Below are 12,250 nucleotides of genomic sequence, written 5' to 3'. Positions count from 1 at the left end.
GTGTGTGTGTGTGTGTGAGTGTGTGAGTGTGTGTGTGTGTGTGTGTGTGTGTGTGTGTGTGTTTGTGTGTGTGTGTGTGTGTTATGCATTAATAAGAATGCATTATTATTAAGAATTTTTTTAATAGTTTTAATTAGAGTTTGAATTAGAAGAATTTCTAGGAGAATTACTACCAAGCTATAGACGTTACACAGATATTCATCAACTATATATTGCACAGTACTATAGTTTTGGTCGCACTGGATCTGCTAAATGTTGGACAAAAATACTGTCATTATGTGCATTGTATGAACTCTGACTCTCCCTTTTTCCACACCCTTTCAAAGTCCCCCTCTCTGTTTCTTTCTTTCAATTCAACTCCATTTCTTCTTTTTGGCCTCAGACTACATAACACGTCCTTACAAAGTCCTTCGTTCACTCTCTCTCTCTTTTTCTCTCTTTCTCACTCGGCCGCTTTACAACTCTCAGCCATATCCTTTCATAGACTGACTCTCTCTCTCTCTCTCTCTCTCTAGTCAGCTGACTGTCTGGCTCTCTCCCTCAGTGGCTGGCTGAGCTCAGCGGCGTGGCAACGTGCAGCTTGCCATGTCTGCTGTCGCTACGGGAACCAGCTGCAGCGAGAAACAGTGGGACAACACAGCCTGCAGATTCATTCAGAAAATATTCTGTCTGAGAGCAATGTAATACTGAAGATGTGTGGCTTACTGTAAACAGAGTTTCTCACAGTTTCTGTACACAGGTGATAATTAAATCCTCAAAATGCAATGATATGTTACCTCATATCAGGTTTATTAAACACAGGACGTGGTAAACAGTGGTTAAGAATTGAGGCTGCATATAATAGTCTCAAATCAAAGTACAATACTTAGGATAATTTGTTAGTTCAATAAGTGTTGCATGACTTTACAGATAGTTTATTACATGTATAAATATATTTGGAATATACACTACTGTTAGAAATATTATTAAAATGTTACATTAACAATATTTTATATATATATATATATATATATATATATATATATATATATATATATATATATATATATATATATATATAGGTTATTTTTGGTTTTAGAAGCTATATGAAGAATTGCAATGACTCTGATTCTGATGCTGTCATTCATTACTTAAAGCAACCCTGAAGCACTTTTTAAAAGAGTGAAAGTCTCAGATTCATGAGCGACATCTACAGTCAATTACAGTCTTCTCTTCTCACAGAGACTGCTGATCTTTTGAGACAATATGTAATCAGATGCCCCACTGTTGTAGAAGCCTATCAATGTCAGAATCACCGGCTCCCAGACAGCCAGCTGGCATCACCGACTGCCAGCATGATGTTAGACGGCTCTCCTTAGGAAACCTTGAAATTACGACCCAGGCTAAAAATAGTCTTCTCCTTGAGTCAGTGCATGCTTTCAAATATCAGAAGTTTAAGCTGCTGCTAAATTTGGTTTTATTTACTCAGCAGATGCTCTTACAAAGCTTGAACATGAGTGAGTGTGAACTTTCTTAGCCATGTTTTATTGCACTGAAAGCATGCTTTGCCATGTTTCATATTTCTGTGTATTAGATATATGGTGGCAGTAGACCATAGCAGTGTGCTGATGATCACAGTATGTTCTAATGAAATGACTAGTGTCAAGATGACCTGTTAACACACTCAACCTGATTAATGGAGACTGAGCTGTTCAGTTCTGCAACATAACTTGTGTGCAAATAATATTTGGTTTGTTCAGTTAACGCAGATGTGTGAGGATATGCCGTAAGCAGCCAAAATAAATGCTTATGTCACTGCATAAAAACTTGGATATGCCTATTTGAAATCCTTAAAGGGATAGATAGTTCACCAAAATACAAATTCTGTCATTTATATTGAAAAAATTCAGTGTTCATACCATTTTCACTCAGAAAGAAATGCACATAGAATTAAATTAAAAAAAAATTGTAGTAGAAAAACTGAAATGCGATTTTCTTGTGAAACCCACTTCTATATTAAAAAAAAAAAAAGAAAAAGGAAAAAAAATCTAACTGTATCTCTTCACAAGATTTGGACTGAACCACTCGATTCATATGGACTAATTTTATGGTACTTTTATGAACTTTTTAGATCTTCTAAGTTTGGTTACCCTGACTGTGAATAGAGTGACTAAAACTATCTTGATTTGTGTTTTGAAGATTAAAGTCCTATTGGTTTGGAATGAGTGAGTAAATGATGACAGAATTTTTCTTTTTTAGGAAAACTATCCATTTAATTAAAATCGGTGGTCATTTTGTGGTCACATATTTTTGTATAATGCCCCCTAAACCATATAAACCGATACCTTTTATAAATGTATGTCTCTCATAATACTCTGTGGCTGGTCTCTTTTGATATCACATGATAGTTTCATTATTTAAATCCATTAATTTGGTAAAGTAGGCTCATATACAGATACAAGACCCCTCTACATTGCATTGGGGCCCTGATCACCATTTCAAAGGGTTATCTAGCAGTAATGACTGGAAATTACATTTCAGTAATGTAAATCTAACACTTTTAAAGCCGCAGCCAATCAAATCAAAGCCAATTCATCAACAAAGCAAACCAGTGACCAATCACAGTAATCCAATCATGAGAAGAGGAATCCAGCAACCAATCAGACTTAGGCATTGATCAAATAAGCATGCTAGAGATGGGCTGATGTCATACAAGACACCGCTCCACACGTTTGCATGTCATAGATGTCTATTCTCAGCTGGTGCATATATTAACTATGCTATAAAAAGCAGCACATGTCAGCCATACACACTTGCATAGGTTTGTTGCAAAGTTTGTGTGGTGCCACCCAGACAATCAGGTTATTTAAACAGCTTGACCTACAAATAAAAGGGCACTTTCTCTCTCTCTCTCTCTCACACACACATACACTCATTTTGAACGCTGGGAGTGTGACGGAGGGGCGAAGGGAGGTACTGGGATCAGAAAGGCTCTGCAGCTGTGGGTCTACGTGAGTTCTGGCAGGGACACACTCTCCCTCTCTCTCTATCGCTCTCTGCTTCCACCCTCCCTCGCTGGCATCTATTTCTTTATTCTCCTCTTCATTTTTCTGTTTCTCCCCTCTTTCTCTGCCTAACACCTCCCCCCATCCCCCAAGAGGCCTTGACAATGAGAGATGTTTCACTTTTAGCTTGATATCGGAGACGTGTGAAAGACAAGCAGAGGCATGGGAACCAAAGTGAAAGAGCAGAATTTCATTTAGCACAAAATGACTCAGTAGACAGAAAATACAGTAATTAAAATTGTGCCACAAAGGCCAGAATTTTCTCAATTGGAAGATATTGTAATATAGGACAATAATCTGTAAAAGAATAATGTAATACAGCTGATGCTCCTGTTCATAATGTGTACGGTCACACTGACAAAAGTTTAGTCCTAGTCTATGTCTGTGTGTGTGTGTGTGTGTGTGTGTGTGTGTGTGTGTGTGTGTGTGTGTGTGTGTGTGTGTGTGTGTGTGGAAATCAGCTTTTTTGGGGCCATGAACCGGCCCCATCTATCTCACGTTCCACCTGCTAGACATACATCACGGAGACCATCTGCAGCAATTCTGCAACCTGCTTCCTCGACTGGACACAAAAACACAGTGGACTTGTTAGTTTGTTTCCTCAACCCATGTGACCTACAGGATAAATATTATGTTCCAGCCAAGGTCAGTTGAAAAGACTCAAATCAGGGAGCAGAGAGAGAAAGAATGAGAAAGTAAAGCCAAGAAGAAGGCAAGGAGGGCATGCAAACTGCAACAACGCAGCTGATCAAATGATTCCAGTAGATTGTGGCGTGTTTTAGTAGTTAGGTCACTAGTATATAATGTGACTTGCTTTGTTTGAGTGCAAACTTGATCTGTACTGCCACTTTGTGGTCGTAGGTGGAATAATCCTTTAGAAATTAGCTGTTCTGATTTCACTTTGAAATTTTATTTTTAAATGTACAGTTAATGTTAAATTATATACATTAAATGTACATAGTATTGTCATGGTCATGTTTTTTGGTTACTTGATGATTTTATAGTCTTAAGCGTTTATATAAAATTCGCAATTAAAACTTTTACCATTTTACATTTTGTCAGGGTTTTATATTTCAAATCGAAAATATGAGCTAGTTAACTAATTTTAATTAAAAAAAAATGTGCATGAGCACGAAATGTAACTTTTTACAAAGTGCCTTAAACAACAACAATAATAATATTATAACAATAATATTATTATTAATAATAATATAGGTTAATAATATAATAACAACAACAATAATGTTGTTGTTTTTGTCGTTATACTTTTGCCTTAAAAGTACGAATAGGGCTTGGGCGTCGTGACGTCATTACTTGGCGTGGCCGCCATGCTGATGGCCTCCGTTACTGCTACTCGGACTACTGCGCAGTGTTTAGACATACTCCCTCTCAGCCGTGTGTCTTAATTTGATTAATTAAAATCTATTTCAACCATGGTAAACCGTTGCTGTATTGTGGGGTGTAATAGCGCAACACATAATCGCCCTTTGAAAAAAAAAATGGATTAACTTGCCACTGCTTTCCTGCTTGGAGGGGCGACCACGGAGACCAAGTGAGGTATAATATCTGAATATTAATTTATATAGCTTAAGTAAACACTGAAAATAAGGGAAATTTCCTGGGCTACTCATCCAAAAAACCGGAAAATTTCTACATTCATCTTTCTGTTGCTATCCCTCTGCTGACAGCAAAAATTCGTACTACAAAACTGCTGCATTAACTAGCGTTAACTAAGCGAGATTGTGAAGCTATGTCTAACGTGACTTTGCTTACATTGGTGTGTAATCGTGCTCTCACAACAACCACGCTGTTATCTTAAAAAGGCCAATATCACGCTAAGGTTGCTTTCAAGTAACGTTAAGCAAAACGATGGTTTGAAAATATCTGTTTTGCTGGAAGGGCAACTGTGTAGCAACAGGACAACAGCACAGACACTGACAGGTCCGATGGAAGGGCTAACGGGATATTTTACAGGACGGGAAGACAGCGGGAAAAGAGCTCAAATACATGAGAACCCCAGAAAAAAAAACGGGAGGGTTGACAGCTACTAACTAAACTTTTGAAACACATAAGTTAGTTAAAAGTACATGTGAATGGTTGTTAGCACTAACGGTTACTAAACTAGCAACTAGGCGGAGTGCAGTTTACCTTTGTCCGGATTACTGTATACTGTTTTGCCGGCTTTATGATCTGCAGCTCCTTAACCCATCCATTTGTGAACTGCACATGAGACTCCAATGACTTGTAGCTTCGGAACTGTTCTGAAGTGTAGGCGCTCACAAAACAAACAAGGTAGCCGAAGATATCTGTAATGCAAAAGTGCGGCAGCAACTCGTCGTCGGTGTGCTCCACTCTTTGTTGGGATTTTCCATATTGATCCAAACCGTTAATAGTGCCGATTTTGTCCACATACCGATCCCTGGCATCCCTACTTAGCGTATCCCTGTAAATCCCAACAACCTTTTCGCGATTTTAACATATTTTTTCTTTCTCCCAACTCTGTTTCTTCTCGTTCGACTTGCTGTATGTTTACATTCACGACGCCATCAACATGGCCGCCACGTCCCAGAATGCAACGCGGCGCCCAAGCCCTATTACTGCACAGGCTGCGTCACGTAATGCGTCTACCTACTGCGTCTAACGCATCACGTGATGTGGTGGACGCGTTTGTCATCGTGACTCGCGCTTACCTGTACATCTTTGACTGTCATTACAAACATTACTTCAGCGCTGGGTGAGGATTTGGAAAACAAATATTTGTTTTAAAGTGATGTTAACAGATTATTTTAACGGCCAGAAATTAAATTGGGGTCTTTAATGTCAATCTAATGATGTAAGTTATAACTCAAGACGTGTCAGGTGGTGTCGTTTTTTAGTTTAGTGAGCAATTTTCTGATATGTAAATAGACAGTGCTGTTGCTATGGTTACAACGACTCGTTATTTAGCTAAGCTTACCGTCAAATGAAAAAATAAAAAAAAAATACTTATGTAACTGTACCCTTATAAAACAATTAAACATTTCCATAAATGGGAAACTAGTACTTATATCTTTTAATATACTGCAATATAAACATGGACCATATATGGCTATAGATTGATGTGTATAAAAATATAGCAATGAAGGAAAAACCTGCACTACATTTTTACATGTAATAGCTTTATTGAAACACTCAGTTAATTTCTCTTTCATGAGTTAATTTATGTGTTAACATAAGGCTGAACACATATTAGTAAACTTAAATTATTTTTGTATTGTAAAAATGCTTGAGTATTTTTTTTGTTCTTGTGTTAAATATATGTCTTATTGAAAACTTTCAGAACACAAAGCAGTTAATGCTCTCTCCCGTCAGTCTTCCATCAGTGCGAGTTCTCTGGATAAACCGGGAGAAACAGTTTCATCAGGTATGTTCTGATCGCATTACATTTGCTACATTAGATGAGTAGATGAGTCAAAGAACCAGAATAGATTCAACAACAGATTTGTATTCTATACAATGGGCAATCTGTCTTTGATTAGATTACTGAATGACTTATTAAGTTACTACTTAATGTACAATTTTTAGATTAAAGTAAGCATAAAATAGTAATGAATTACCACGAGATTGGGATATCTGTGCACCTTTTTAACCATGATTGTGCTGAAAATTGTTGAATGGATTTAAATATCAGTACATTGTCAAATTTTAGCACATTTAGGATTTTTTATAAAGATTAATTAGGCAGCTATCAGTACAGCTGCATGTGAGCTAATCAACAATCATATTTGAAAATGTAAAACCAGTAATCCAGTCCAATCATTTTAGCCCATTGAAGCATGCAAACACTCAAACACAATCCTGTTTCTACTTTTTAAATGTGAGCTTCACTGAACTGTGAGAGAATATTGAGTCCTGGTATCAACATGATCGTTGGAGACAGTACTTGTACCTCCATCGTCGATCTCTGAAAGACGTAAATCAAGCATCACATTAGTGAGCAACAGAGCACACAGTCTGACATGTTTGACTAAAGTATTAGAAATGACCTAATGAGCAAGATGATATATTCTTTAAAAAAGAAAGCAATTGTTCTCACTCATGAATATCATCATGGTAGCTTCCGATGCCCACCAGAACTCTCTGGGTAGGCACAGTCCAGAAGAAGTACTCATCAAAGGAGTTCACGTATGACGTCCAATGACAGTCAGAATGACAATGACCCCTGACCTCAGAAGTGCATTTACTTCTACAGCAGGAAAACTGCCACCTGTGTTAAACATGGTATTGACACCAGTTCAGATGAACTCGAGTGAATCAAAGTTTAAGCATTAGAATCTATCAAACATCAACTTACCGTCTGTCCTCATGGTAGTTGTCATGGTAACTGCTTATTCCTGCGATCACATGGTGCGGTGGACACTCGAAGCTGAATGTTTTGTCAAAGTCATTGACGTAAGGTGACAAGAAACAGTCTGTACCCCAGCTGAAGGTGGGTTTACAGCTAAATTTCCAACGTCGGTCCTCATGATAATTGTTGTGATAGCTTTGTTTACATTAGTTAGGAATGGAGAAAAATTAATGTAAAAAAAATATTGCATAATCACAATCATTATATTTTTATTAATATCAATATTTAAATGTTACAGTTGATTGCATTCAGCCATGACAAAGCTAACGCTAACGTACAGTTTGTCGATTCAAGAAAGTTTATAATAATGTTTAAAAAAGCTGAACAATTATTAATTAGTACAGCCTCACCTGCTGATGGCAGATATAGACTCGCCTGGAGGGCATTGAAAGTTTAGAGGCTGATCATAGTTGTTATGCCAGTCTGTGGAGTTACATACCCAACCAGTTTCAGCTTAGAATGTATTTTAAATATCAAATAACTCAGGATGAATGCTGAAGATTTAGCAGATCCCATATAATATATTTAATACAGGCCTGCATATGGAAATTTCAGGAAAACTATCATTATTAAACGCTTTAGAAAGGTCACTCACTTTGTCCACTGGCGAACAGCCCAGTCAGTAGCAGAAACAGAGCAACTTTCCTCATGGTCTCTTGTGTTCAAGGATGCAAAGTATGTGATGCATCTTGTTTACATAAGCTGTTGTTGTGTCTGACTCCTGCAGCAGCCAATCATGAGTCAGACAAACATGTTTCTTAATAGAGCAGCAGCCAATCACAAGTCTGCAAATTGCGCTCTGACTACAGCTTTTGATGCACTATTAAAACAATGTGAGACAGCGTGTCTTCAGATACATATCGTTTTATTTTTGAAGAAATAAATACGCAATAATACAGAAAAATTAAACTGTATGTTTTACATGAAGCTTGATGTTATCAGTTTGTGAGTTACTTGAAATCACGCCAACATATAATTGCAAAAAGTACTTTATACAAAGACATATCGCTGACGTTTAGGTTTTTTTTTTTTATGTGTAAAGAATAAAAGCTAGTAAAACTTACTGAGCACATATGATTTGAACTTGATTTGAAGCCCGGACTTGTCCACCCAAAAAGCAGAAAGCATTTGGATATTATGTTATTAGGCCTAAGGCATGTACAGAACATTTATCCATAAACAGAACATGGCCAAACCTTCTAGTTGTGATTGAAAAATTATATTTAATCCTATCAAATACCTTGTGAGCAGGATATTAGGATCTCAGGGTTAGTATTGTCTTTGGTTAAGTAATTAACACAGGCAACAGAGATAATTGCCAGTCTGATCCGGATTAATTATCTTACTCATGACTGGCTCTATTCTGATTGCCAGCACCTTGGCCAGGATCTTATAGCCACAGCAAAGTCAACTGATTGGGTGGTAGGATGCACATTTAAGCGGGTCTTTATCCTTTTTGAGAAGGACCGATATGGTTCCCTGAGTCATGGTTCCGGGGAGAGACTTTGAAACAAGGACCTCTTTAGATACCTTGCTCAACAAAGAGGCTAACTTGGCAGAAAACCATCGGGACCTGACGCTTTTCCAGATTTGTTTCTTAATTGCACTGTCTATCTCAAGAGCTGTTTTGATACCTTCTAAAGCGGATATGTCTGAATGGTCTAAGGATGGCAACTCAAAGTTGATGAAAAACCTTCCTATCCACTCTGTCATCCACTTCTGAAGTGTATAGGGCCTCATAGAAAGATCTAAACTAATCATTAATACCCTGTTGATACATAATAATGTTGCCCTCACGGTCTCCAATTGCCGCTTTAAAACCTGCTGTTGCGGACGTTTCAATTGATAGCACAAAAAACTCCCAGCCCGCTCACCGTGTTCTTAATGAGTCTGGTGTGCTTTCAAGAAAAGTTCTTCTGTGTGTTCACTGGTCAGAGTGTCAAACTCACCTTGCAACAAAAGTCTCTCTTTATACAGTTTCTCAGAAGGTAATGTTGAACTGATCAGTTTAATGAATTTGATCCATTATCTCTGTGATCCGTTTGATTTCTTTTTTTTTTCACACTAGTCTGGTACACAAAAACTCAAATACTGAGCAGAAAATAGAAATAGTGTTTCCCCTTGTAGTGTTTTTCAATTATCTTATTTAACATCGTTCACTGTAACAAATGGACTGGCGACAGAGGATTAGTAGAAACTGGTATTTTATTAAGACCGGCAGAATATGACAGAGGATGAGTAGTAAATGAAATGGGAATGAGAATCCTTGCAATCGGGTAATGCACTTGCCAGATGTGATGACCATAGTAGCCGGTTGGGATGACCAGAGTGGAGGATGGTGCGCACACACCTCGGCGATGATGAGTAGTAGAGGTACTTGATCGAAGCAACACAGGAGAGTAACTGGAGCCACGGGGAAGAGAAGTCAGATCACTTGGAGAGAAGGTAAACACAAGAGGTAAGTATTAGTATGAGTCAATTCAAGTAACTTAGCGGGGAAATGTTCCGCTGATCAGTCGCGAGATCGGACAACTGATGATCCGAGGTGTGTGCTTATATAGTGCTGGGGAAGATTGGAGATTGAATGGTGAACAGGTGCTAGTAATTAATATTCAGGTGAGGGAGTGCGTTGTGATGAGCCTGACCGACTTGTGACAGTACCCCCTCCTCCAGGGCCCGCTCCTGAGGGCCGACTACCCCGACGACGTGGTGGTCTTCCTCGGCCTCGGGGAGCAGGGCGATCTGGGTGAGAGGTATGGAATTCTTTTAGGAGTATAGGGTCTAGGATGTCGTCTCTAGGGACCCAGGAACGTTATTCTGGGCCATAACCTTCCCAGTCGACGAGGTACTCTAATCTCCCACCACGTCGCCAGGATTCTAGGATCTCCTTCACCTTGTAGACGGCTTGTTCTGTATGCGTTCTTTTAAATGCTTATCATGTGGCTGATTCTGTCAGCGGCCAATCACATGTCTGGAAATCACACATCTGAGTAGAGCAGCAGCTTTTTATATTATTAAACAACTTGTAAAGCAAAGTAAGAAAAAGAGTGCTTTACAAACCAGTGAAATCTGAATATATATATTCATTTATACAATTTGTCAAAGAGCCAGCAATGTTAGGCAATTTTAGGCTGTTATTAAGTTTTTTTTATATAATGTTACTGTAAATATTATAAAAGTTTGAGTTGTTTGAAACAATATTGCTTATATTTCTTTATTCAAAGATTTCTGAATCTCTTATGTTTAGATTTTGTTTTCTTGTGCAACAGTACAATTTTCACTCTTTTTATTTCCCAGTGAAACGTGAGTACAACTTTAATTCATAAAATCATATAAATTTGATTTAAATGTTTATTCGAACCTTATTCTTTAACATGAAGTGTTTCCTCTGATCTGTAATTGTGTCATGACATAAGTTTGCATCTCAGTTACTCAGTTACACAGTTACTCGTGACTCACACTCACCTGTTCACCTCTAGCCATCATTAATGTTCATTAATTAACAGATGCTCTAAACCAGTGATTTGAACCCAGTACCGGGAGGCACAGCAACAGTACATAAAGTTCATTTGGATGTGTATATTATCTGACCCGTCTATTTTAGATCTTGAAGTCAAAGTCAACTTTGCTGTCATTAGTCAAGTCTGTATGATTAAGAGGAGACTGAAAATGTGTGCTCTTTGTTTGCTTCCAGTAATAGGTTCGAGAAACACTCCCCTAAACAAGCGTGTCGACTGCAGAGGGTTTACGGAACAAATATTTGTTCTAAAGTGGTGATAATCCATTAATCCATCTGATAATGTCATGAAGTGAATTGAGTGCTGCTCTCCTATAATTTTTATATGAGGTACAATATTGGCAGTGACTCACTTGATACCGTATGCAAGATAAATAATGAAAAAATAATAGCTTTTTTAGAATATTTTCCCAAACATGTCTAGTGGTATAGTTTTCATTCATTGTTGATATGTAAATCTACATTAAGGTCATAATAAAATATTGATATGTTTTATGGACGTACCACCACCACTCCAAAAAGTGCACAGTTTCTATACTGTTCTTGTGCTTACAGAGATCAGCCAAAGTTTTTGTTTACATATTGCATTTATTTCTGAGATTCATTGAAATTTAAGAGAATATTGCATCTTGGTATTAACAAGGAAGGCAAGGAGATAAAACAATGCAAATGATAAAATGATAAAAACCACATGAATTTGATTTGATTGTGCTCATGAATCACGTTCACCTGTTCACCTGTAACTGCCATTAATGTTAGCGGATGCTCTAAACCAGTGTTTTGAACCCAGCTCTAAACAAGTGTACCGACTCCAAAAGTAAGGGTTTAGGGACCAAATATTTGTTTTAAAGTGGTGATAATCCGTTATTGTCAATCATATGATGTGACTTGAGTGCTGCACTCCCATATTTTTTTTTATATGAAGTGCCAGATCTGGCAGACTTCCTTGTTGGCCTGTCCACGATAAAATATGAACAAATTAAAGATAAATAAATAAAAGTTTTTAAGAAACAGTAATCAAATAATAATTGTGATGGTGAACTCCTTGTGCAAATGTTTTTCACTATGATTATTATGTTGAAAATACAAATATGTAGTAAATAAAAATTCAGAATAGTCTCAGAGGTTTGGACCCCAAAGATGTGGTCTGTTCAAGAAAAAGTAATCATATGGTTCAAAAGCTAATTATTGTATGAAGTGTAAATTGTTATTATTCAAAATATTAGCACCTGGAACTCAGTTTTATTGATAATTGCAAAAGTACTGATTTCTTCAGTATACTTCATGACCCTATAAATTTTC

At 37.5% G+C, this 12,250-nt stretch overlaps 1 protein-coding gene and 1 long non-coding RNA gene across 4 annotated transcripts; one reads left to right on the top strand and one right to left on the bottom strand.

Moving 5' to 3' along the window:
- Positions 1–5,671: 5,671 nt before the first annotated feature.
- LOC122137139 lies at positions 5,672–6,503 on the top strand. The gene is made up of 2 exons (XR_006154639.1): positions 5,672–5,778; positions 6,364–6,503. It is a non-coding gene; the product is annotated as an uncharacterized LOC122137139 (long non-coding RNA).
- On the bottom strand, positions 6,186–8,676 carry LOC109079209 (hemagglutinin/amebocyte aggregation factor-like). 3 transcript variants are annotated; one of them, XM_019094392.2, is made up of 7 exons: positions 8,496–8,676; positions 8,027–8,152; positions 7,782–7,854; positions 7,378–7,566; positions 7,120–7,290; positions 6,917–6,987; positions 6,186–6,416 (listed from the first exon to the last, which is right to left on the bottom strand). In XM_019094392.2, the coding sequence occupies exons 2-6, from the start codon at positions 8,079–8,081 to the stop codon at positions 6,942–6,944; spliced, it is 534 nt and encodes a 177-aa protein (XP_018949937.1). In that variant the 5' UTR covers positions 8,082–8,152; positions 8,496–8,676; the 3' UTR covers positions 6,186–6,416; positions 6,917–6,941. The 3 variants fall into 3 exon arrangements, with proteins under 3 accessions (XP_018949937.1, XP_042578680.1, XP_018949936.1); XM_042722746.1 differs by having other exon boundaries at positions 6,186–6,987; XM_019094391.2 differs by lacking the exon at positions 8,496–8,676 and having other exon boundaries at positions 6,186–6,987; positions 8,027–8,222.
- Positions 8,677–12,250: the final 3,574 nt, after the last annotated feature.

Source organism: Cyprinus carpio, chromosome B4 (assembly GCF_018340385.1).
Source record: "Cyprinus carpio isolate SPL01 chromosome B4, ASM1834038v1, whole genome shotgun sequence".
NCBI lineage: Eukaryota > Metazoa > Chordata > Actinopteri > Cypriniformes > Cyprinidae > Cyprinus > Cyprinus carpio.
Note: the sequence above shows the minus strand (reverse complement) of the source record. Positions and strands in the feature narration are given on the sequence as shown.

Bases quoted from the DNA above. Each gene is read 5' to 3' on its own strand.
- LOC109079209 (XM_042722746.1), bottom strand. From the start codon at position 8,081: ATGAGGAAAGTTGCTCTGTTTCTGCTACTGACTGGGCTGTTCGCCAGT. The intron at 7,567-7,781 runs GTGAGGCTGTAC...ATGTAAACAAAG, and splicing joins TCTATATCTGCCATCAGCAG to CTATCACAACAATTATCATG. The intron at 6,988-7,119 runs GTGAGAACAATT...TACGTCTTTCAG, and splicing joins TACCATGATGATATTCATGA to AGATCGACGATGGAGGTACA.